Consider the following 26,103-nt stretch of genomic DNA (forward strand, 5'->3'; position numbering starts at 1 on the left):
CTGGGGGACTCAGTCGGTTAAGCGTCTGCCTTCGGCTCAGGTCATGCTCTCAGGGTCCTGGGATCGAGCCCCGCATCGGGCTCCCTGCTCAGCGGGGAGCCTGCTTCTGCTTCTCCCTCTCCCTCTGCCCCTACCTCCGGTTCGTGCCGTGTCTCTCAAATAAATAAATAAAATCTTAAAAAACAAAACAAAGCAGGTGCAGACACACCATTGAGTGGCCCGAGTGTGCTGAGCGACTGCACAGCCCCCACGCACCGGGGCCGCCCCTCTAAGGCACAGTGGGCCTGGCTGGGCCTCGTCTGGGAATCACAGGGGAGCCTCCTCCGATCACACACGTCCTCACATGGCCTCCGAGGTCCCGTCCGCTCCAGAGGGACGAAGGTGCCACCATCACTGCCCTGGGCCCCGGGAGGGACACGAGTGGCCACGGCACCAAATCCCACCCGCTCTGGAACCTTCACTTTTGTGGGCACTATGAAGCCCCCTGGCAAGGGAACCGCTGAACTTCCTTGGAACGGACCCTGTGGCCATTGTGGTGATGTCGTCAGAGCACCGTGGGGCTCCCTTCTGATGCAGCTCACGGCTGCAAACGGATTCGTTTCTAATGCTTTAGCAAAGGACTGTTGCAGGATACGGGTGACCTTTCAAATAATTAATTTGGAGCAAGGTTATAGCCACATAGAAAAAACAAATAGGACTCGTTGTTTACACAGCATCCCAGGATAAATACGTTCTGAATGTATCTGGGATCTAGACAAACAAAAACAGACACATGGACAGAAAAGGCGAAGAACAAAGACGGGGAAAGAAGAGAAACAATGTTGAGTCCTAGAATAGAACAGGAAGAAACTCCTTTATGATTTCGGAGCGGCCAAAACATGACAAGGACTCAAAAATCCAGAAGGAAAAGGGACACAAAGGATAAATGTGCCCATGTAAAATTTACGTTAAAAAAAATCCAGAAGGAAAAGGGACACGAAGGATAAATGTGCCCACGTAAAATTTACGTTAAGAAGTCTGTATAACCCGGGGCACCTGGGTGGCTCAGTTGTTGAGTGTCTGCCTTCGGCTCGGGTCATGGTCCCAGGGTCCTGGGATCGAGCCCCGCGTCGGGTTCCCTGCTCAGCGGGGAGCCTGCTTCTCTCTCTCCCGCTCCCCCTGCTTGTGTTCCCTCTCTCACTGTCTCTCTCTCTGTCAAATAAATAAATAAAATCTTTAAAAAAAAAAAAGAAGTCTGTATAACCCCTTCAAAAAAAAAAAAAAAAAGTCCGTATAACCCAAACCAAACAGGAAACAAACACAAGCCATAAGCAAAGTCAAAACGCCACATGATGACGTAGGAAAGACATCGCAAAAAAACAGATGGAGAACTTTGGGCAAAATACATAAAGACAGTTTTCAGAATGGCAAAAAAGAAGAAAGGCCCAAATTCTTACTTTTTGAAAAGAGGCTTGGCCTCCCCAACGGCAGATGAGAAAGACGGACGCCCCCTTGCAGCCTGCGGGGCCGTGGGGAAGCCGTCGCCCACGGTCTGGGGACCACCAGCAGAGACACCAGCCGGAATATGAAGCGATGGCGCCCCAGGTGTTCCACCGTCAGCCCGGCAACGCTGAGCACGAGACGGGGCAGACCCCCGCCGGCGGCTCGGGGACCCTCCCACAGCAGGTGCACCTGACACTCGGCCCTGTACCTGTGTTTCGGTGGGGGGGCCCAACAGGAGGCAGAAACGCTCTGCTTACCTTCAAACCGAAAACAACGGGAGGATGAACAGACCCCACAAAATGGGTTCCGATTGTGGGGGAGTTGCAGGGGGCAGAGGAGAGTCCGCAGGGAATCTGCCTGGTTTCACTGTTCTGACTTTCGAACCGGGGGAGTGTTTTATAGAAGTCAACGGGAAGCATTAAGCCGAAGGGAAAACAAATCAGATCCACTGACAAAAATCAAAAGCAAACGGAGACAAATGAACCTCACGGACTGCATGATGCTTTGTTGTCAGAACCCCAGAGAGGAAAGACTTTAACCATGGTGCTTGAACACGACCTGCCTGGAACGTGCCTTCAGGATTACAAGGACCACATGAATATTTTCCAGATGTGACAAGACAGAGGGGAAAATAAGTATTTACAAATGATTATGTCTTTAGTAAGATTTTCGGAGTAAGAGAAGAGAAATACAGTCAAATCAAAGTAAAAACCCTGTACTCTAACAGCTGATCTGGCCGTTTATCAGCGTGAACCCTGCAAAGAAAGGGTTTCAAACTTTTCTTTTTCACTGTAAAAAAAAAAAAGGCCTGTGTCCTAACTCTGTCCCTGGAGAAGGTCTATAGGTTGTGGTGTCCAGACACCATTTCCCACTAGAAAGAATGAGGCTCTGAAGAGAAACGTTCACGGGAGCCGAACATTCTCCCGTCACACCTGGAATCCAACACTGCTCGTGGTGGGTCCAAAGAACTCAGGGACCAACTTGAACAAGTCCTGTTGGCCAAAGGGAGGGCATGCTGAGCATCAAAAGTAGTAAGTTTTGACCGAAATAAGTCCAATGCTTAAGAATCTAAGTACATAATCAGGGCGCCTGGGTGGCTCAGTTGGTTGAGCGACTGCCTTCGGCTCAGGTCATGATCCTGGAGTCCCGGGATCGAGTCCCGCATTGGGCTCCCTGCTCGGCGGGGAGTCTGCTTCTCCCTCTCCCGCTCCCCCCTCTTGTGCTCTTTCTCTCACTCTCTCTCTCAAATAAATAAATAAAATCTTTAAAAAAAAAAAAAGAATCTAAGTACATAATCATAGTTGAAACGAACAACAGCTCATTTGTCACTACGGGACTGTGGTAAGAAGACCAAATCATTCTTCTCCAAGCTGACCCTCTTACTTGAGGGAAAAGTCAAGCGTTTAGCTACGTTTGAGGCTAGGAACTCACCCACTACTTCAACTAATAACAGGCGAATAAGAGGAAGAGAAGGGAAGCAGAGGGAGACCATCGTATCTGAGGACACTCAAGAGACCTATCAACCAAATGCAATCTGTCGGTCCCGACTTGAACCAACTCGATTTAAAGGTTTTTTTTTTTTTTTCTTTTCACAGCAATTAGGGAAATTTGAACCCAGACTGGATTTTAGATGATATTAAGGAATTCTTGCTTATTTCGTTAAGAGTAACAGTGATTTTGTGGTTGTATCAGAAAACAAGGGTCTTTATGTTTTAGAGACACACTATGTTTACTGGTAAAAATTTAGAATGTCTGGGATTTACCCTAAAATCTCCCAGAAGGAGAAGGGGGTGTGGAGGAGCCGATCACTTGGGAAGGGACACAGACAAACTAAAATTAGCAAACTGTCAAAACCAGACAAGGATTACGTGGGGGCTCACTATCCTCTTCTCTCCTGGGTAAATCTTTAAATTTCTATAGCAAAACGTTTAACAGATGAAGGGCAGGAAAACCAGAGTGCGCCTCCTGCTGGGAGCGGGGAGCGAGGACACAGGTCTGCATCCAGGTCCCTGGGCAGCCCTTCCCATGGCCCTGGGAGCAAGGCTGTGGGGCGTGCTTTGGCCGATGGGGTATCAGCCCTGAGAAGGTCCTGTGCATCGGGGTTTGATCTCTCTTACTCCTGGGACCCGTGACCGCCACGGCGTGAGTGTCCCCAGGCTAGCCAGTTGGCACACACACCCAGTCGCCCCATCTCCGCAGCCAACTGCGACACCCACCCCAGCCGAGCTGGCCCTGGTGAGGACACACTCCACCGACTCCAACTGTGAGAAATGATCCAGCTCTGTGGCCTAAAGCCACGAAGGTTTGGGGTTGTTTGTTCTCAGCAAAAGCTACCCGATAAAATGTAAACAAAAACATTTTTCTTCCGTTTGCCCCTGCCTTGTTGAAAAATATGGGAAGTATGGAAAATAACCGGCTTGTGCTCTTGGGCCCTCTGAACTGCAACAAAAAGGCGGAAGTTGGTAATAGACGGAGTACGGACAGAATGGGTTGCAATCCCCCTTTGGCCACTGGCTAGCTAAGCCCACCCTGCACCACGCTGAGCCTGAGCCACAGTCTCTCCTCTTTATGTTTTTTTAAAATTTTATTTATTTGTCAGAAAGAGAGAAAGGGAACACAAGCCGGGGGAGTGGCAGAGGGAGAAGCAGGCTTCCCACCGATCAGGGAGCCCGACGCGGGGCTCGATCCCAGGACCCTGGGATCACGACCTGAGACGAAGGCAGACGCTTAATGACTAAGCCGCCCAGGCGCCCCAACATTCTCTCCTCTTTAAACCGAGGCTCTAACGACTGCCCACCCCCCAGAATCACTGAGAAACCAGCCAGAACATGCGCCCAGCACGACATCACCTCGGCAGATGCCCGCTCTCCAGGCCGACGCTTCCTTACCCGTCCACCAGCCCCTGCTGCTTAATGATCCGGTGGGACTCCTCCCTGGAGATCCTGCCATGAAACCAGTGCTGCGTCCTATGAATCACTGCGGGAGGGAAAAGAGAAGGAGGCTAGATTGGCTTCGCCGAAGGTACAGCGAACCGGCGATCAGCGCGGGGCCCCGGTTCCCACGGCTACACCTCTCCTGGCGCACACCGGGCCAGGGCGGTCTGGGGAAGCTCCGGGAGGGATGGGCGCGGTTTCATCTTCTTTACTTCTCGAAGGATCGGGCCGCCATGCTGCACTTACCTGTACTTAGGGTAGAAGGGTGGAGAGGACTTTGGCTGCCTAGGATATTCATCCGTGTGCTTCGCTTCTGCGGAAGAAATGCCCGTGTGAGTGCTAAGACAGCAGACCGACACGGCCCACCGGCCACCAGGGACACACACGTGGCAGGGAGGCCTGGCCGGGGTGGCGGCGCCCCTGGCTGTGCAGGGACAGCTAGCGGAGGCCGCCCCCCGCCTGGCGGCAGTTGTGACAACACAGGCATCCCGGGGAATCTGGATGATCCCAGGACTGAAGCAGACAGAAGACACATGGTGAAAACTGCTGGTAAGTTCTGGGAGAGAGGCATGAGCTTCTCCACTGAAACACTGGCCTACAGAGTCCCTAGGCTGTGGGGCCGTTCTTTTCCAACCCGCTCTGAAGCTACGGTTCGGGGAACTCTCTGAGCCAGAGCGGCGGGCTCAGGTTTTGTACGTTCTCTGTAAACCTCAGAGAATTTGAAATCAGGGTGACACTCTTCCCGCTGGGAGGTCAGGAGCAGGAACCTCCGAGGGAAGAGACTGTCCGAGGCCACGAAGCTGGTTAGTGGTCGAGCCACAATGTGAGCGCCTGCTGGCCTCATCAGGGTGGGTGGGCTCCGTGCTGTCCACACACGGCCACTGACCACCCACCAGCGGGAGCAGCTCTGTGCGGGAGCCACGAGGCCAGAGGGCTCTGCTCCTGCCCCGCTCCTCCCACGGGAGCCAGTGGGGGACGTGCGTGCCAGGAACGTGGAGGAGCCCTGAGCTGAGACTCAGATGCCACCCTCCCCCCTCCCCAGCACCTCATCCCCCCCGACGGCACCCACAGGGCCATTCTTCTGGGAGACCAGTGGGGGGGGCCATGCCCCTCACAAGGGGGCCCGTCCACGGGACTGGCCGTGGCCTTACCCTCCAGGCGTGGCCTTCCTCCAGGGCTGCGCTCTGGGCTTCGGCCGGATTCTCGATCACTCTTCCTGTTTGCCCAGAAAAATCCATTGCCACGAGGGAGTTCTCAGAGACGCTGCGCTGGAAGGAAAGGCCACAAGTTCTTAAAGTGGAGGGAACCAGGCCCCCGTGGCACTCGGGAAAGTTGGTGCAAACCCATCCTAAAGATGGCCAGGAGAAGGGGTGACGGGGTCGTCCCGACCGCCACTCTAAGGTTCGGGTGGAAATTCGGTGGCAGGAGAGCCCTCGAACTAAAGATGGCTTTGATTTCTCTTGAGGGGAATAAGAAACGCTCCAGTCCCCTGGCGGCATCCAAATGCCACTGGAGGCCGTGGGGTGCCGCCGGGCTTGGGCAGTGGGGTCCCTCGCAGGCCCCCAGCCTCTACTGGATCATGTCACAGAAGCGGAAACGCTAGGGGGAGCTCAGCCCTCAGCAGCCACCAAGTCCCTCCCCAGGAGGTCCGTTCAGGGCGACACGCGGACCCTCCCTGTGGACACCTGGCCTCTCCCAGGAACAGACGTGGAGGAGCATCAGGGTCGTGTTTTGAGAGGACGAAGGGTTCCTGCACCTTTGGGAAGTCGAGTACGTCCTGAGAACAAGGACACTCGCTGCCAGCTCTAAGTTCCCACCAGGGAAGGCTCCAGCCTAACGGTCTCCCATGCCCACAGGGCCACGGGCGACCCGGGCGAACCGGACGTGGCTGGCGACAGTCCCTGAGCACCTGAGCAGAGCCACGCCCTGAAGGGTGCAGGATCCGTCCCCAGCAGTCACACTGCTGACCAGACAAACCTGTCTCCCCGCAGGGGACCGGGCAGCACGCACAAGCCCACTCTGCGGCTTCTGGGGACAACCTCTCCAGAAACTACCCGCGCTCAGCTGTGATGCTGGGAAGGAGCCTGCCTTCTGGACGCTGCAGCTGTACTCACCACTGGCGTGGAGAAGGAGGGGAGCAAGGCCTTCCGCGGTGGCGGGATCCTGAAATTCTGGTACAGTAGCATCCCGTACTGCAGGGGGAAGGTCAGAGTCAGCCGCCGGGGCCCCGGGAGCCCCCCAAGCCCCGGAACGCGGCAGACCCGTGCAGGGAAGGACCGCGCAGAGCACAGAACAGGGAGGGATGACCCTAGCTGCCGCCGTGAGCGCACAGCCTCAGTCCTGCATGCCTGTCCCCCGTGGACACGAGCGGCTAACTAGCTTGCTCACACCGGGTGGGCAGGGGACAAGCAGGCAGTGACAATGTAACAGTAAGATCGAGGGGCGCCTGGGGGGCTCGGTCGGTTAAGTGTCTGCCTTCAGCCCAGGTCATGATCTCCGGGTCCTGGGATCGAGTCCCGCATCAGGCTCAGCGGGGAGCCTGCTTCTCCCTCTGCCTGCCACTCCCCCTGCTTCTGCTCGCTCTGTCTTAAATAAATAGTCTCTAAAAAAATAAAAAAGATCGAGCACCACAGTTAACCTTACTGAATGCTACTATGGGCCAAGTACTGATCCAAGCGCTTTATTTCATTTGCTACTCTCCACGTTAGGAAACGTGTCCTTTATCCCCATTTTACAAGGAACAGATGGAACAGGGAAGTGAAGCAAGTCGCTCAAGGTCATGGTAAAGTAAGGGCTCTGGATTCGAATGTACACAGCCTGTTCCCAGCGGTGATCCACGCTTCCTGTGCCCGGGCGAAAAGCAGAGCCCCGCACGCTTGTACCCGCCCCGCCTGCACCCTGGTCCCCCACTCGCCCACACGGGAAAGAAGGTGGGGCAAGGAGGCACAGTTATCAAGAGGTAACTCATTTCCAGCCCCGACCCTACAGGGTATCCTCTAGTAACTGGAACGGACGTGTTGGAATACCACCAAGAGGTCTACCATGCGTGTGCTGATACTCCCAGAAGATGGGGCACGGGCCGCCAGAAAAACCGGTGAGCTACTGGCCAAGCATTTTCCAGAACGGATGGAAAGCCAGCAGGCTACAGAATCCAGGGGCCAGCTACCAGGGAGAAACCCACGTCCCGGCACATCCCAGCTCGACCGCAGAAAACAGAGACAGAGAGACAAACACAAGTGGGGAAGAGCACATGTCATGGTCACAGAAGCCCCAAGTGGAGGACAGCTGAGTTCCAAGGACACGCGGAGAGAAGGCAGTGGAACTGGGGGCGGTGGGCAGAAGGGACCCCATGGTCCGTGGACAGTTCCCTCAACAGTGGAGGTGAGACAGAACACGGTTCCACGCTGGGAGAACTCTGCGCATGTCCCTGGTCCCTGAGAAGAACGCAAATCCAGGAAAGAATCAGTGCAGACGTGCAGGGAATTCAAATAACAACAGAGTCTCTTTTAGGTCTCAAGTGGCTTAAGAAACGGGAAGAACTAAAGCCTAGGATGAGATACTTCGAAGGCTCCTCACACCGGCCCAGATGCGATGGGGCCACCTGGGCACGCTGGGGTCTGGCGAGGGGAAGATGCATACGGTGACAGCAGGGTGACCACCAGGAAAGAGAGAAATGATGTGGACGGGGGTGAAAAGTAGAAATAAAACTAACTGATGAGTCTTCCCCTGCCAAAAATAATTTTTTTTAAATGGAGAAAAAGAAGAATACAGGCTGGTGGGACAAACTGAAAATAAACAGCAAATGGCAGACTTAAGCACAAATATTAATAATCCACTGAAGGATATCCTTCCCAACAAATATGCCAATTAGAACGTGAGGATGATCAGTGAAGATGCGATTACACGATGTCTGTCAGAGACGCACCCTGAACACGAGGACCCGGAAAGGCAGAAAAACAGAGAGAAGGAGAAAAACCGCGCGAACACCACTTGAGAACATACTGATGTACGTGTAGTAATGTCAGGTGGATAAGACTGCGGGGCGGGCAGCGCTGATGCAGATAATAGAGCAATTTCGGAAGGACCGAAGAATCGATGTCAAGGAGACGTAACTCTTCTAAACTTGTGTGACCTAGTAACACGCACCTACATGTGTCTGTGTGCACGTGTGTATTCATCTAAGCAGATGTGTGTGTGTGGTGTGCATGCACACACGTGTACGTACAAATACTCTGAATCGAATAATTATACAAACACGACCAACAGCAACTAAACTGGAGGCAACGTTTTGGTCTGAAACACAGCTGAAAACGTAAGGCTTAACACCAAAGACGTCAGGATCCCTTTCAAAACATTATAGAAAAATCAAATTAAGGCCAAAGAAAAAGAAGGGAAAAGGCACCCCCCACACACACATGCACACACCCTGTCCAGGACGGCCCCGAGACCGCTCTCCGTTCCAATAATTCAGCCAGAGGACTCGTCCTCGACCCACGAACCATCTAACTAGCTTGTCTTTAAGCAGGTATCAAGCTGTGTTTTACTTGTACTGTAGTCTTTAAGTATTATTTTTGCCTTAATTACCAAAGAAATTGTCTCTTTCCGACACTTAGTTTTCACAGTTCCACGACTAGGAATTCTTGTTTTTCCCACTTACAAATGAATACTCCAGCCCCCAGGGTGGTAGTGTTATTGGTACAAGCCCTTGATGGTTTTTAGATTATTTACCCTCCACATACACAACCTACAGTGCCCATTACTTAATATTATTTTCCTTTTTATTTTAGGTGAGTGGGTTTTAAAGAGATACTTACGGTCCAACCAATCTTTTTCCTTTACGCTTCCTTCGGTTGCCTGAATAGAAGAACGCGTGGCCACAGAATTACCCGCCCCCCGTTTTGGCAAAATGTTTCTTATTTCCCATTGCCATCTGCTTGGATGCGACACTCTCGGACGCTTTCTCAAAGAAGGCAGGTGGGCGACAGCTGATGTTGGGCTTCTGTCTGGAGAGGGACCGCAGAGACGGTCCCACATTAAGGAGAAGGGGCCTCTTGCCTCTACGCAGACTCAACGTGCCCCATGTTCCGAGGCAGCCCCCCCACGTGATGTCGTATGGGCAGGCGTGGTGCACACGGTGACTTACAGAGCACGCCGCCGCGCCCTTTCTCTTGGAGTGGACTTGAGCATTTAACATTTACATTCTTAAGCGAGACAGAAGCTTATTTCCTCGTGCCAAGACTGCACCGGGTTCAGGGTCATCGTTCATGTTGCCAGGCTCAGCTCCAGGAACCAACGCGAGTACAGGCTGTGCTTTCGACCGTGAGGGAGCTACGGTCTTGCGGGAGGCGTACAAATGAGCAGCAGTGTTACTCGGTTGTTGACGGACAGGAAACCTGAGCGGGCTCTCGGGGGCCAGTGTGCAGGGGGCGACGGTCTCTGAGGGACATGGGACCTGCTGCGTCGCGACAGCAAGTCTCCCGGACAGAAACCCGCGCTCATGAAGCCACGCCCCCCTGCTGGGGAGGAATCTCTACGGCACTTTCAGAAACTCCTAGAAGGGGGCGGAGGAGCTAATGTGCTCCCTCCACAGCGCCCCCGCGGCTATGAAATTACGTACAAACCACGTAATAGGAAGGACCGCGGGACAGCAGCAGGTACTGCCCGCCGGCGTTATCCCCCTGAGCGTATCTGAGGACAGCGGTGCCCATCTGCTCCTACGCAGGCTCAAGCTCCTCTCTAAGGAATACCTGTGACGGTACTTAGAGGCACAGAAAGGTCCTTGGTTAATTCAAAATAAGGTGTTCCTCTCCAACAAGCCCTGGGATTTTAGGACAACGCAAACTGCCACTGCGGGATTATCCATCACTCGGGAGTGACTCCTGGATACACCGGGGCCAGCAGAAAGGCAACGTGAGGACACGTCCGTCTGACCCCCTTCTGGGGAACGGGACAGACTAGGGCTCAAGCTCGGGGGACCTGCCATCACTTAGTACCTACAAGACCTCCAATCAACCGTGAAAAGGTGCAGCCCAGCGTCTCCTTAGTCTGCGCAGGCAAGACCCCTGGGACTCCGGCCCAAGACCCAGACTCTCTGAGGTCCAAGCCCCCACCCCCTGACCCCGCCGGCCCTGGGTCAAGGCCAGCCTTGCCCAGGACACCCGGTGGACGAGAGGGAGGAAGAGCGTCAGAAAAGAAAGGGTCACAGCTGGACACATGAGTTTGGGTGATTCCTGCCGTCATTCAGCTCAATTTTTCTGAGCATCTATTATGTCCTGAGCGCCAGGCAGTCCCGGCTCTCCAAGAGAATGTTGGGGGGCACCAGGCAAGATGACGTCCGGACCGAGACCCGGCACGGAGCAAGTGCAGGGAGGGTGGACGGATGGACCTTCTCCCGGTCAGGGAGACGGACAGATGAGGGACCGGAGTCTATGCTCACATCCGGGAGCTGGGCTGAGAGAACAGAAGGCACTTTGTAAGGTCTCCCCATGGTTTCAAATGGCCCTGACCCCTGGAAGGAAATACGCCCCATTCTGAAGGTAACACCGGGGGGCAAGGCAAGGGGCTATGGTCTTCTGAGTATGCTTCCCACTCTGAGACCAAGGCCGTTTGAGACGGGACAGTGAGGGGAGGAGGGCGAAGTAAGGAAGTCTCACGTGGGATGAGGTCCACCAGCCTGCTCGGTGGCGGCAAGATGCCTCGCGCGTTACTGACCAGCTGGGACCGAAGGCAACTCAGCCTTTGCGTCATCTTACACTGGCCCAGAGCCCGTCACGACCACACTGGTGGCCGTTGGGTCCAGGTCCCCCACCTCCTTCGGGAATGGCACTTTGGCATGTGGGGTCTGGGCTGATTGGAGGCAACGGGGCCACATGCAGACGTGGACAGGCGTCCCCTTCCTGCTGGCTGTCACAGAGGGTGGCTCTGGAGCCGACCGTGCCTCACGCCAGGACCCCCCAGCCCCGGCCCCCTGGGCAGGACGCGAGGGGCTTCAGATCTGCCATCGGTCCGGTGAGGAGGACGACGGGGAGGGGGCCGCAGGTTAGAAGTGATGAGCAGCCCACTGACAGCAAGTGCTCACGAACGTTCCCAATACACTAACAACCGACGGGACACATTCCTGTTGGCGCTAATAATAAAGTTGGATGTTACTGGCATTGCTTGTTCTGTGCATTTCCCTCCCTGTGCCCGGTCCTGTTACACCAGCGCCCAAGGAGCGTCCCGTCCTGTCCTGTCCTGTCCTGTCCCGCCGGCCCTGCTTCCTCACGCATGAGGCCGAGGGGAGACTTCGCTACCTGGATTTACCGTGTGCTACCCCAAAGCACCAAACCCACAGGTTTCACAGATGTGCTCCCACTTCCTTTTCTGCTTTTTCCAATAGACTACGTATCCGCAGATCCAGAAAATCACATACAGAAACCAGTCAAGACGTCCGTCCCACATCCGCCCCCGAGTGTGCGGGTCCGTGCCCGCCCTGCCCCCCAGCAGTCTCACCGAGGGCTCACGTGCACACGGGCAAACGCACTGGTGCGTTTTAGCTTCTCCTTTCCTTGCTCCTACAACAAAGGTAGCACTTCGCTTTTTAATTCTTAGTAATACGTCCTGGAAATTTTCCCACAACATACTCCAGAGAGAACCTCGTTCTTTGTGTCACCGAGGAGTATTCCTCTGAATGGCCGTCCCCTACTTCTGAAGCGGGCTTGTAAAGGAGTCGCCGACGTCCTGTACCAACACTCCCCGATTACGAAATCAGAACATTTTACGCTTAACCCTTCTTTGTTTTATCGGCGGCAAAAATCAAACAAGGCACGGTTCTGGGAAAGAGAGGCTTACGGGATGCCCGTCCTTGGAGCTTGTGCTCTCTGGCATCTCCAAAGGGTCGTGAGCTACGCCTCCTTCCGTGCGTCCGTTTCTCTAGGGGGCTCCGCCCTGACTCTCTGCCCCGCTGAAAGCTTCGGTGAAGGCTGGGGTTTTCGTAAAGAGATGCCTCGGCCCCAGCTGACCAAAACAACTTCTCCTCCTGACCCCTCACCGTTCATCTTGCACAACCAGCATGCGCAACTACCGTGTAATGCCCACGGGCCTTATATACATAAGAAACTGCGACCACGTGGCGCAAAGATGTGCACAAAGGGACATCTCGTGGGAACGCAGAAGGGAGGCGTTCTCTGCTGTTACGCGAGCCTTTGCCACAGGAAACACCTTGGCAGTCACCGTGAGCTGCTGCCTAGGGCACCTTCCCGTGTGAGGTTCTGTGCAACAGTCCCCTTTAAGAATGTGTCGGCAGGAGATGCCATGTCCATCGGGCGCCATGGCGAGCTGCACGGCGTGCCACGTTTCCCTCGGGGCCCCAGCTTTTCGGGAAGCTAGAGTCCGATGCTCAGTCTCGGAAAGCATTAACCCCCCTGGCGGACTGTTTGCTGTCTCTCCCTGTCTCCCGGTCTGGGCTTTCTCTTTCTATTTCTCTAGACCACGGGCTCTCAGCCAGCACAGTCCCCCGCTTCCATGCACCACCCCCCACCCCGGGGACATCTGGTCACGTCTGGAGACGGTTTTGGTTGTCTCAACTGGCTGGGGTGCTCCTGGCATTCGGTGGGAGAAACACCGCGTCCCTGAAGGTCAGGTGCCGAGGCCGGAAGCCGGCTCTGACCTTTCTAACGCGAAGCCTCGTGAGAAGCTTCTGAGACCGTTTGGAAAGACGTGCGGGCGCACGGGGCTGGCGGGCCGTGGGGAGGGCTCTCCACGAAGAGATGCGCGAGGCGCACACACAGGACGCCGCCTACCTTGAGGAGCCTGCACGCCGTCATCCAGCACGTTCGGCCTTGCTCGTCTTCGGCACACAGCAACCGCAGCTCTTTCGTCTCGTTCCTGACTTTGTTTGGCTACAGGAGGTCAGAGACGACTCAGTGAGTGCGACACAGTGAGCCCGTGGTGGGCAGGGCTGGGCCTGGCGCGCACCAGACGGCTGGCAGGGCGCGACCAGAGAGGGTGCCTCCTCCGCGGGGCACGGACCAGCCTGGGTTGGGTGTAGGCACGAGTGCTCGGCCAGCCCCCAACAGGGGGATCTCGGGGAGACAAACTCACAAGGGAAGGCGGTGGGTGCCACGGGGACAAGGGGATACCTAGGTCTGTGTGGGGAAAGTTGGATTCAACCGGAGAGCCGGGCCCGGAGTTATGGAAGAAACGATGTCTGGTTGCCTCCCCGGAAGACTGAGGTGGTGGCTGAGGAAGGGCCCCTGTGGGGCTCAGCCAGTGAGGGGAGAAGCCCTCGAGGGGATCAGGGCCTGTGGCGTATCTGAGTGGCCCCAAGGACGGACCCATGGAAGGTCCAGAGAGTGAGGCCGGCGTCACCCCGGAGAAGGGGAATTTGGGGGGCAAGCAGCCTGGAGCAGGCGGGGGTCACTGTCACACAGGCCACTGTAGAGGGATGGCAGGTGCCCCGATGCAGAGGCAGGGTTTACCTGGCGATGGGGGAGAAGCGTTGCAGGTGTGGGCTGGTGGGAAGGGGGGGACACTGGCCACCTGGGCTCCAGAGGCCGCCCTCATACTGCTTTCCCGTGCACCTCGGGTCCTAGGGCTCCTGCTACTTGCAACCCCAAGAAGCTTCACCAGGTCAAGTACAAGCTGGTATTTTAGGGAGCAGCATGCCCCCTGCTCCCTGACCTCTCCTTGGGTTGGGGTGGAGCCCTGGCTCCGAAGTCAGCCCGGCTGGGGGACTCCAAGCACACTCGCTGGTGACTGGATGTGAGCAATGGGGCTGCTTCGGCTCCTAGGAGCACCTGGAAAGATGCAGTAAGGGGACGGAGAGCGAGCCCTTAGCGGACCTCTTTGTGTGCAGTGAGCACGCAGTAAATAGCCTCCACCGTGACCGTGACCATGACCACCACCAGCACGGCCTCACCAGGGGGGAGTGGGCCCTGTGCACAAGGGTGTGTGTGAACATGTATGCATGTGTGTGCATCTCCTTGTATTCATGGAGATCAGTGCATGTGTGCACGTGCACGCATGTGTGTGCATCTCCTTGTATTCACGGAGATCTGTGTATGTCTGCGCGTGCACGCGTGTGTGTGCATCTCCTTGTATTCATGTATGTGTGCACATCTGTGTGATCGTGTAGGTGTGTGCATGTGTGGAAATATGTGTGAGCACGTGCTCTCACACACGTGTGCACAGAGGCAGGGCAGGGGGCACACCCATCGTCCTGGGGACTGGAAGCCCCTACGGAAAGTGTCAGCTCTCAGTACCCCAGAGGCCCCCCAAGTGACAGGCTGGGGGTCACTAAGCCACGGAGCCCATCGACACATACCCCCCGTCACGTCCTCTGCTTCTCCCCAAGTTGCTAGCTACTCAGGGATCAACACGTTGTGAGCAACCAGGAATGAATCAATCCACCGTGAACCGGTGCTTCCGTTAGAAAATAACCCAAACAACCCCAGCAGCAAGAAAGGAGTTCACGGTTTCATTCCCAAGTCCCAGTGGGATGCCATCAGGAGCGGCAGACCCCAGACAGGGCGGGGGTGTGGTACCTTTATGCAGAAGCCGTAGTCGGTGGGGGCGCCGTACTGCTTCCTGCCGGTGATCAGAGAGAAGACGCTGCTCTCCTCCAAGCCCCCGAGCAGCTGCAGGTGTCGGGGCTCCTGTGGAAAGGGGGGGTTCAGCTTCACAGGGAGAACTTCTCAAGCACGGCAGACGGCAGGCGCTTGCACGTGCTCGTCAACAGAGGGCAGTCTGTGTACACTGTGCGTGCCTTCCCCTCTCATGGTCCACGGATGGAACCGTCCTATGAAATCAGCGCTAAATTAGCCCAAACGCACCCAGCCCTCGCCAAGAAAACCCACCTCCCACGACCGTGACAACAGGGGCGGCTGGGTGGCTCCGTTGGATAAGGATCTGCCTTCGGCTCAGGTCATGATCCCGGGGTCCTGCGGTCGAGCCCCACTTGGGGCTCCCTGCTCAGCAGGAAGCCTGCTTCTCCCTCTGCCTGTGTCCCTCCCCCTGCTTGTGCTCTTTTTCTCTAATAAATAAATAAAATCCTTAAAAAAAACAAGCAAAACAACGCACTGTGACAACGTGTTTGAGACTCTGCCATATCAAAGCCCCCTAACCATTCAAAATGAAAACCAGGAGAACATCTGGAGCCTAACGTTCAAAGTGAAGAGCACGCTGCAATGTTCGGCCCGCACCCAGTCTGCTACCCTGGTGTGCAGAGTCCAGACGTCCTGCAGTTCTCCCACCGACAGCCTGCCCCATCCTTGTCCCTAAGCCTCCATCGTCCCAGTTCTGCTTCCTGCTCTGGGGTCAGCATCTACGAGGGCGCTGGGCAGACGGGAATTCAAGTTGCCCGTCCCTGCCCATCCCTCCCTGTCCCGGATGGAAGCTATTCCACCTGCCCACGCCCCTTGTCCCCGGCTCATGCAGGACAGCTGCTGACCGCCCAGAGTGGCTGGAAGGCACCTGGCCCTCAGCACCCCCGCCTGGGGTCCCACCGAGCCCTCCCTCGTCTGTCCCGGCAGGAATGATGCACGCCTGGCCACAGTCTGCGGGGCCCTCTCCTGCTGCAGGGTGTGCTCACACATCACAAGAACAGTGTGCAAGCAGTTGTGTGCAAGGACACCAACCAGCAAGGTGAGCCCCCAACGCCCCAGCTCTCTTTGGAGGCCTGCAGCTGTATTTTCCGTTTCACACCTGCTCTTCCCACTGGAAATACACGCACAACTCCAATCTCTTCCCAGGAGTATCTACGATAACGCGTACTAGCTTGGCAACAATCTATCAGCCGTCCCACGGCCAGCTTGGATGCTAACTTCCAAACTAGGGGAACTGAGTGAGCATCCTTCAGGGACTCAGGCCGCCAAGGAGGCCCTTCTCCCAAGCCACAGAGGGGGCCGGGGCTGCACAGAGGCCCGTGGGTCTGGGCTGTTGCCTGGTTTCCGAGGGAGGCCAGCGGACCAGGAACTCGGACATAGCTTAACCAGTTATCATAAGCTTGGGGGACCCAGATGTGCATTTTCAAGGGAAGCCGCATCCACTCTGAATGCCCCCGGCCTGGGGTGACGGTGGTTAAACCCACCTTTGACGCCCCCTTCGTGGAGCAATAAAGGCCCGATCTCCGCAAACACACGTACAGCTTTCTCCACGACTTCTTCCCCAGCTCCTTCACGTGCAAAAACCCCTGGATTTCAGGACAACTACTGGAGTTCAGGAAGTTCTGTGGAAGAGATGCATCAGCGTCAGCTGTTGCTAAGGAGGGGAGGACGAGAGCAGGTGCGCCTGGCTGCCATCGGAGACATCTGGACATCGTCTGAATTACAGAAATACTCTTTTCTGGTCAAACCAAGCATTTTCAAACGGTAAGTTTTCCTTTCAAAAATCTTAAAACCCCACGTAAATTGGTGTGCAGGAAACATCATGAGTCTTCAAGCACACGCGAGCCAATGGACCTTCCTTAACGCTGACAAAAAACGGGACGTCACAGATTTCCCTATAAGACGGTAGGGTTAAGGGCCCTGCCCTTTCTCCCGGGTTTCCATAAAACATGCAGCCTGATCATCAGAGTTAGGGCGACAGGAAGCGCTGGGAGCAGTGTGGACGGAGACCAAGCACATCACTTTCACCGAATCGCCCTCCACAGAGAAGTGAGCTGATGGATCTCTCCAGGAACGCCTGGGTGACGCCGCTGCCCCAGCTGACCCCTCCCTTGTGCAGCATACCTTTCTCGGGAAACCGAGTTCAAGAGCCAGGTCTGGGGGGGGGGCGGGGGCGCCCCCCCCCCCCCCCGCCCCGGGGAGGGGCTGGGAAAAGGCCAGGTTTTCGTGAACAGACTTCAGAAGGCAGAGGGACAACGAAGGCAGACAGATAACTAATTTTAATGTACACTCTGCTCCCTTTTAAAAGGTTTAATGGCAGCCAATCCTTTTTTACGGTAAGGGGGCTTGGTCTCTGTGCAGAAATCCCCAGGGCGGCGGCCTGACCCGGACCCGAGCTCCGGAGGAGCCGGGAGCCTGGAGGAGAACGCGCCGGCCTGTGGCTTCTCTCTCCCGCCCTTCTGCTCACGCTGCTTCTAGCTCGGAGGAAGCTTATCCTGTTTGTAAGTGCTTGTTTTGCTTCGAAGGAGCCTGGCTGCACACACGTTTCCCAAGTCAACCTTTACTTCTGGGTACTCTACACCCCGTCAGGAGCCAAGGCTAGGACGTGACGGAGAATGCAACCCCGTCACGGTTTTGAGGGGCTGCCACCTCAGCGCGAGAGAATGTCCACCCAGAAACACTTTCTTGCCCAGTACCTGCAAAAGCTGGTTGTGACCGCCGTTTGACTGTTGGCACCAAGTAACCATCTGCTCTGGGAAGAAATTCTAAGGAAATGGGAAAACAAATCCATTAAGTTAGTTTAAAAGTGGGGAAAAGCAGCCTTACGGGGATGCCAGTATTAAAAACATCCCTGACAGGCACACGGACGTCCATCTGTATTTAAAATGACGCTCCTTTGTCCTCCCCTACCCCACGGTGGAAACGCCTACTTCCAAAGTTGCCATTTTCCTTAAATGGCGAGTTCGAGGTCGGAGTATCTATCACGTTTAATGTGGATTCGTGTCTCTCAGCATGCACCAAGGCCGAGGGTCGCCACACGGTGTTACGCAAAATCCGTTATCAAATCTCTTGCTTTCAAATAAAAAAGCAGCTAAACCACTGAGCCAGAAGTTGACGGTGGGTCTTCTGCTCACGTCACAACGGCTCGGCCTCATGCCTCAGGACAGGAGCGCATGGTAGGGCAGCGGGAGGCTCCCTATCCTGACAGGTCACAAGATACGTGCTCCCCCCACCGTCCCCCAGAAAAATAAAAAGGAAAGAAAGATCTAGCCCAACGTGCCTGGAAACTCATTCTTCCACGAACCACAAAGTATTATTTGCTATTTGCAGGGAGCAATGAGCTTTTATTCTGCTGCATATTGAACCAATTTGTTCTAATTTAACCATGAACTTTTGATAGAACTGAAAAACCCACCCCTCATCTCTCCCGACTCAGAGGCTAACCCCCTTTCCCTCTGCTACCGTGGAAAACCACCCCCGTTACCTCTGGCCACTACACAAAGGCACTTAGTTAAGCATCAGACACTGGGTCTGAGCAAGGACCACTCCAAGAGACAGTAACCCCGGATTCTCAAACCCTTCTGCCGCCCTCTACGTCCACCTCAGTTACCTTATCCTCTGCTGCTACTGATCCCAAGTATCAACCCCAAGACTGCAAGAGTCCCAAACCCCGAGCCGAAAGAGGTAAAAACTCTCACCGTAGGATTTTTGAAAAACTCGTATTTTGCGTAATTCTTCCTAAATAAAAACTTGCTTTCGCTTGCCATGGTACTCTCCACCTGGACCACCAGCTCATGATCTTCCAGGTACCTTTCTGCAGAAGAAAAAATGTACGTGTGAGAAGACACAGGTAGAACCTGCAAGGTGGCTTCCCCCACTGACGACCCGTTCCTCTTCACGCGCTGCGAGCTAAGAGGAGGTCCAGGGCCACGCCTGGTGCCGGCCGAGAGCCACGAACAGGCTCGCCTGCTTCTGGCTGCGAGGGAATCTGCCGGCAACAAGGGACCCACGACCCTGCCCTGCGTGTCCCCACGACGGAGGGAGGAGCCACGTTTGGCTTGAGCGCGAGATTGCGACCCCTGCCTTTACTTTCAGAAAAGGGGACTGGCTCAGGTTGGTATTCATTTAAAATGGATTTTCTGGTGCAAAACTGAATCAGTGACTTCTGTTCTGAAGTTTAGTCAGAAAAAACCATTTCTGTAGGTATAGGGACAAAAGCCAAGCACCCCAAACCGGCTGATGGTTGGTTCACAAACCTGAAATTTTTCACCAGATAAAATAAGGAAAAATAGACCAGCGGGGTTATAGCGACCTAAGTGAGCACGAGCCGATGCCGCGTTCCAAAGCAGAGCGTTCCCTCTGCACAGCGTCATGAGGAAGCCGCGGGGGACCCGTGGGGAGGGAGCAGCTCTGAGGGGCACGCGCACACACGTGCACAGACCTCTGTCCTCCAGCCTCCCCACGTCCCTCCCACCGGGGCAAGATCCCGGGACAGATGCGCACAGACTGGGCCCAGGCGGCCGGGCAGAGGGGAGCGGGGAACCCATGCGCCCTGAAAGGGGTGTGTTCCTCCACTCCAGCACCACCCGTGGGGGCTCAGGTACCCACAGGTGCCTCCCCTTCTCCAGCCCGCAGGGGGCCCGGAGCCTGGGCCAGCAGGGGGCTCAGGAAGACTGTGTGTGACCCCCTTCCCAGAGACCCCCGTCTGCCACTGGATGTCCACGCACCACTTTTCCCAGCTGTGAAAAAGCCACTCCGCCAACTTCAGCTCAAAGTCTTTTTCTCCAGTTCTCACTTGCCCTATGATTCCAAAAACAGGTATTTTCAAACGACCTTGGGTGCGTCTATTAAACAACTCCGTTGCCATCCATCAACTTCCTATAATCACAATGGAAAGCGACATTTCATCAAAAATCCCGAAGGATTTTTTTGTACAAACGGAAGAGTCGGACACTCCTCAAAGGGGATTCGTATTTTTTCCACGTTTTGACACCAAATCCAGCGTCTACGCCACCACCCTACTCCACATGCAAAAAGGTTACAGATCACACAACTCAAAAGGGCATATATTTGCCTTAAAATGTGGCGCGGACATGCGAGTCCTTGGCAGAAGCCTGAGCTGCCCGCCCCGGCTCGCGGCAGCGTCCCGCCTTGCGGCCCCGCGCCTGGGGCTTCACCCACACGGTTCAGCCACCGCAGGGAGCAGAGCCGGCCGTCAGCACGCTTGTAACAGCGGCTCGGGGCTCTGCGGGACTGGGGACTGCGCACGAAGTCGAGGGGGAGATACCACGGAAAACAACCCCGACGTCTGCGCACGCCCAACAAGCAGCATTCCGGTGCCTTTCGGCTGGCAAGACAGGGAGACAGAGATGGGAAAGGTCAGCCCTCGAAGGCCCTTCTGAGCACCGAGGGCTGAGCACGGCGGCTGTTTGTCTTTTGACACCTGTAGGCACATCCGGATGGCAGCGTCCCTGCTGCGGCCAGGTCCTCCAGAGGGTGACCGCTGCGCCTCTCTCACCTGGCCAGGTACACACACAACGCTGTCAACGGCCCAGAGAGCTCAGGCTTCTTCCTGGAGGGCTGCAACCTAATTCTCGCAACAACAGAGTCCCCCAAATCCCCGGACTTCCCGGGAGCTGTCCTCCCGTCACCGTTCTCCATGTTGACCGGGCTCCCCTGTTCATCTGGCCTGGTGCCTGTGGTCACCCAGGGCCTGGGTGGGGGCGCTCCCGCCCTCCCGGGGATGCAGCTCGCCTGCAGTCACACTGTCAATGCCATGGGGGCGCCAGGATGCCGTCTGCATGCTGGCCCCGGTGGCCGCTGAGTGGACCCGGTCAGGGACAGTGTTCGAAAGGCTGAGAGCTCGACACAGAAGACCGAGGCCGAGACCTGCACCCCATCACGGGCACAACGTGTGGGTCTCACTAACATAAGAAGAGATCACATCCACAGCCAGAGCTGGGAGTCACAAGGCATGGACCAGCTGCCCTAAGATCATCCATCACTAAGGGCTCTGCCCCAACTTGTCAAAGGGCCTCGAGTGGCTAAGTGACTTCAGGAGCTGACGCTGCGGCTGAAGAAAGGCACTAACCGGGCTGTGAGAGCAGCATGGTTCAGACGGGGCGGGAACACTCCCACCAGCCACAGACACTGCCCGCCGAGCACCAGCCGGCACCTCTGCCCCTGCTCCCCCCCGAGTATGATGCCCCCCGCCCACGGGGGCCGCCGAGGGCCGCAACCACACGCACCCATGTGTGGTCTTCTGCTAGTGCAAACAAAACCACCTTTTCTCAATCGTCACTCCTGGCTGGGAAAAGTTTAACATCGCTAAGGCTCTAATATTTTACCTGCGAAGATCAGGGTAGTCATTGTGCCTTGAAATCCTCAATTCTAAGGCTATACGCAGGTTCAGAGTGCCATTGGAATTAGCTCACTTATGCCTCAGTTATCGGGGGCGACGGTCTGCCTGGTATCAGCCTTCCAGATCCGATGTGCTGTCTGCCTGGTGCCCGAACCGCAGGCCTCGTGTATGTGCAGGTCCCCAGAGCCTCCCCAACGCACAACAGAGAAAGCGACTTTCCAGAGGGTCCTGTCTGTAACTGGGGACGTGGGGCTGGACGGCTCTGCCCGAGAGTGGGGGGTCACCTGACTGCGTGCCAGAACCCAGAAGCGCTCCCAGAACATCATCCCTTAAAGAATTCTGCCCCAGGCGAGCGCACTCACGCCTGATCGCGGGGATTCAAGGCTGACACTCTCTCAAATAAATAGAATCTTAGAAAAAAAATTATCCCCTTTAGAGTATGTTAAGTCCATCCGTGAATAAGAAAAATATGGAATAAAAGAGAAAACTATCGTATCCCTAAAAATAGTGTGTGTGCCCTCTGCATGGAGGAATCGTGGAACACCACATCAAAAAACTAATGATGTATTGTATGGCGACTAACATAATAAAATAAAATTAAATTAAAAAAAAAGAATACTGAGTGTGCACGTGTATTTCTTCCACGAGTTTCTCAGAATAAATTCTTTTTCATGTGGGTGATGATTTCTGAAGTTTTGCTGTATAGAAATTCTTTATCTCTGGCATGATGTTTGAGAAATCAACAGCTACCACAAAAAATATGTGAATCTTCCTACAGTCTTTGTATGTTCAGTTTTTCTGAGTGTATCCGTCCCCATTTTATACGCGCTTTTGGTGTGGACAAACATATTCCTATATTACGATATCTGCAGAAGGCCTTTCTATAATTTCTTTCAAATTAAGAGTATTCAGACTTTTGAACAGGCTTCCAGAATATTCATATTGGGTCCAAGTCCAGAGCTGTGTCTTTGAAGTCCGTTCTGTGTGTGCACGTATGCATGTATGTATATATGTGTATAAATGCATGCTTGGCGTGTGTATGCGTCCATACATGCTGCAGGGTTATAACTATTGTTTAATTTCCAAGTTATGTGTGCATCAGCAGATGCTGCTGGTGGCCCCATCAGATCAGTGTAGGATCCATTCGTGGGTGTCCCAAACTGGAGCTTGCCAACGGGGTCACCTGCTGCTATAGTAACTTAAAAACAACACCAACTCAGGGGCGCCTGGGTGGTTCAGTAGGTTAAGCGTCTGCCTTCGGCTCAGGTCATGATCCCAGGGTCCTGGGATCGAGCCCCGCATCGGGCTCCCTGCTCAGTGGGGAGCCACCTTGTGCATGCTCACCCTCTAACAAAAAAACAAATAAAATCTTAAAACAAAACAACGCCGACTCAAAGTTACATGGCAGTGTTTAGGCTTGGACTGTATAACATCATTGGAAAGAACACTATTTCGTTACATGAATATTCCAGACCTGGAAGTTTAAACTTGATCTCTTAATCTTCCAGAAAGGTTCAGGAGAAAAGTTCAGAACCACAGGAAGAACTCTGTGATAGTTTTTCTCCTTCAGCACGTGGAAGACATACAGTTGTGGATTTGGAGAAAATTCTGGTTTTAAGTGCGTGCCTGTGATTTTGTAAGTACCACACGTTATCCGCTAAGAATTTCAACAGAAGCCTGAAAACCTTCTTGACCTGAGATAGACCACCTGAGCAAGAAACCCCACAAAACCCCCATATCTCTGTAAGTTCTGTAAACGGCACCTATTTCAAAATATCCTCTTGCCCTCTACACACAACACACACACGCGTGCGCGCTCAGTGAAAACACTGTGAACCAGCCCAGAGATACACCAGAACGCTCCAACTTCTGCAGGCCGTCAGCGCAGCACCCCACTCCCGTGACACGGATGAACTGCTGTTTGCGCAGTGATCCCAGGACGGTGCTCCCCACCTGACCCCACAAGCCCCGCCAGGCTGCCCTCTCCAGACCGTGGCTGTGCACCAGGCCCCGAGCACCTGCCACGGCCGGTTCTCCAACCAAATCACAGAGAGAACCTTTCTGCTGTGTGCGCGCCCTGGGGAATGGCACTGCCGCCCTCCCGAGCAAGCTTCTGGAAGCAGCTGGCGGCAGGCACACTGGGAGGGAGGCAGGAGAAACAGGTGTGCAGCAGAGAGGGGACGGCACGCAGACGTCTCGCTGTCGGGGCAGGGGCTCCGTGGGCCGCGCATCGGGCCCCCCAGCGCGCTCCCTACCTAGCCCCAGGTGCGGGTGGTGCTCCACGAGCGTCCAGCTATTGTCGTCCACACAGTGACTTCTGTAAACCAGGAGCTGACACAGGTCCCTGGCCGTCATGTCTGCAGCAATCTCCACCACTCTGCTCGTCCCGTCCTCACTGAAGACTCTCACATCCTGCAACATACAAAGGGCATGCTTAATGAGCCACTTGGGTTTTCCGGGAATAAATGCTGCATCGAGATCCAACAGAAAAGGTAAGCACGGCAGCGTCCCGTTCTTCCAAGCAGCAAGCAGCGGCCCGCCGTGGCGGGGCATGCAGGGTTACGGCAGGAAGTTCTTGAGATGCCAGGACACCTCAGGGCACACAGGGCGCACGGCCAGGCCGGAGCGGACGAGCTGCCCCCCAGCCACCTGTCTCAGGAAGTGCCAGAATGCGTGTCAAATACCGCCGGTGGTCTCGGGGCTGGACATTTCATAGCGGGACCAACTGCACAGACAAATGGAGCGACCCACATCCTAACTTCTGATGAGTCCACCTGCTGTCTGTTCCCAGGGTCTGGGGTGCAGCAGCCAGCGCCCCGTCACCCCCCTGCACACACACACACACACACACACAGGTCAGTTCACTAAGGCTCAGGGAGAGTCGACACGAGGAAGTATGAATCTGCTGAAATTTAAAATACTGAAAGGACGGGGCAGAGTAGGAACATAGTCACCAAATTCTTTGGCCCCCATTTTCCCCCCCCCCCCCCTACAGAATGACAAGCCAGCTTCATTTCCCTGGTACCGTTCAAAGCCACCACGAATGACGTGTTCCCGGGTAAAAGGACAGTCAAGCAGAAATCCCCGGGATCATAAATATCCTCTGCCCCAGCGACAGAGCGATAGGGATGCAGCCTCTGGGGGAACATGGGATGCTTTAAAAACAAAACCAAAAAACCAAACCAAAAAACCACCTTACCTCAACAGCATGGAAAAAGCAGTCAGAGGAACAAGATGGCATTTTAAATTGAGACAGTGTCCTGAACGGGAGTCTGTCCCCGGCTTTTCCACTGTCCCTGCCGGGCTGGGCCCCTCCCGGGCTGCCCCAGAAGTAGTGGGCTGTGCAGAGGTGTGGGGAGCTGGGCGGGCAGGGAGGGCTGTCTCCGGGCAGGTGGGGAAGCGGCCGCAGGGCTGCTAGGTTGTGAATCAAGCCACACGAGGCAGACCACTCCGGTCACTCCCTGGGCCAGATGCAATCGGCCCCCAAAGGGCTCCCCACTTCAGTGCAGAGCTTGTTGGCCTGAGAAAGCCCTGCTCCCCATGTTCCCGTGACAGAGAAACGAAATGCGGGACGCCCAGAGCCCGAGCACGCAGGTTCTCTGAATCCAGGCCCGTCTGCCAAGTGTCCCAGAAATCTGTGCCCACAGCTCGGCGGCCTCTGAATGTCAGCGGGTCCTGACCAAGTGTCTGCAGCTCTCTTATCCCCTCTCTGTCCCTTTCCCCAGGTGCAAACTCCTTTTCCCAGGTGCAAATGTGGTCCGGCAGGAGAGGGCGAGTTGTGGGGTCAAGTCCCTGTTGCAAGGAGTGAATGCAGGAGCAGGAATGGGGATCGTCCAGTCCCACGAGGCCTGTCCCTGCTGTCATCACCCCTGCCGGCCCCCTCTCAGCCACCCCGTAGAAATCCCCAGGGGAGCCAATCAGGACTGAGGGACAAGCTTGCCACTCACATGCATTTTTATAGAAACCTACTCATCTCTTTCCGGAAGTTCACATTTTGCTCGACAGAAGTTATACTTCCACGAAACAAATTAAATATTCAAGTACAGCTGACACGAGGGGCTCCATAAAAGTGACATTTAATTTAAACAATGAAAATAGGTCTTTTTGTCTGTAGGTCCAAATTTCCAAAAAAACCCCCCAAAAACAAAACAAAACAAAAACACAAAACAATGCATTAATATGAAAGAGAAACGAATTTAGAAAGTATTACCGGGTCCAGATAATTCCTTAGAAATATGCTAATTGTACAGTCTACCATGTCCTCTGCCAAACCCAGCATGCTCCTGAGCTTCCTCTTTGCTCAGCGTCGGGGGAGTTTCTCCCGGATTACAATCGTCAGCTTCGCTAGAACACTTCGATCACGTTGAAGTCTGTTTATCAATTTCCCTGCCCCAAATCAGGTCTGGCCCCGGTACTTAATCTTCTTCCTGGCCCGAATGCACTTTTCTGTACACTCGCTCTCCCCTCCCTGCCACTCACGGCCGCCCCCCCAGAGGTCTATATATAGTCTCAGTATTAAAAGCTAAGATGTGCTTTTTGTCTCATGGCCAAGTCCACGGCTTTCAGATTCCCAGCACAGGCCGGGCTGACAGGCCAGGGGCAGGGGCAGACGCAGACCGGGCTCCAGGGGCAGGAGCTCGGAGCCCACACCGGCCGCCCTGCCCCGGCCACCTCCCAAACACAGCAGAGCCTGCAGGCCAGCGACGTCACAGACCCCCAAGACGGAAAGGCAAGAAGCTGCTAT

General features: G+C 55.0%; 1 protein-coding gene across 2 annotated transcripts in view; it reads right to left on the reverse strand.

Moving 5' to 3' along the window:
• GRB10 (growth factor receptor bound protein 10) overlaps window positions 1-26,103 on the reverse strand; it is a 173,260-nt gene that overhangs the window by 5,854 nt on the left and 141,303 nt on the right. For both annotated transcript variants that reach the window (XM_035026488.1, XM_035026489.1), the window contains 10 exons: window positions 23,615-23,771; window positions 18,697-18,812; window positions 17,695-17,763; window positions 16,483-16,620; window positions 14,939-15,049; window positions 13,196-13,294; window positions 6,530-6,607; window positions 5,567-5,683; window positions 4,662-4,728; window positions 4,371-4,458 (listed from right to left, as the gene is read on the reverse strand). In XM_035026488.1, the coding sequence (XP_034882379.1) occupies window positions 4,371-4,458; window positions 4,662-4,728; window positions 5,567-5,683; window positions 6,530-6,607; window positions 13,196-13,294; window positions 14,939-15,049; window positions 16,483-16,620; window positions 17,695-17,763; window positions 18,697-18,812; window positions 23,615-23,771 (1,040 nt within the window). The remainder of the gene's footprint in view (window positions 1-4,370; window positions 4,459-4,661; window positions 4,729-5,566; window positions 5,684-6,529; window positions 6,608-13,195; window positions 13,295-14,938; window positions 15,050-16,482; window positions 16,621-17,694; window positions 17,764-18,696; window positions 18,813-23,614; window positions 23,772-26,103) is intronic.

Source organism: Mirounga leonina, unplaced genomic scaffold (genome assembly GCF_011800145.1).
Source record: "Mirounga leonina isolate KUSES-001 unplaced genomic scaffold, KU_Mleo_1.0 Mir_199, whole genome shotgun sequence".
In the NCBI taxonomy this organism is placed as follows: domain Eukaryota; kingdom Metazoa; phylum Chordata; class Mammalia; order Carnivora; family Phocidae; genus Mirounga; species Mirounga leonina.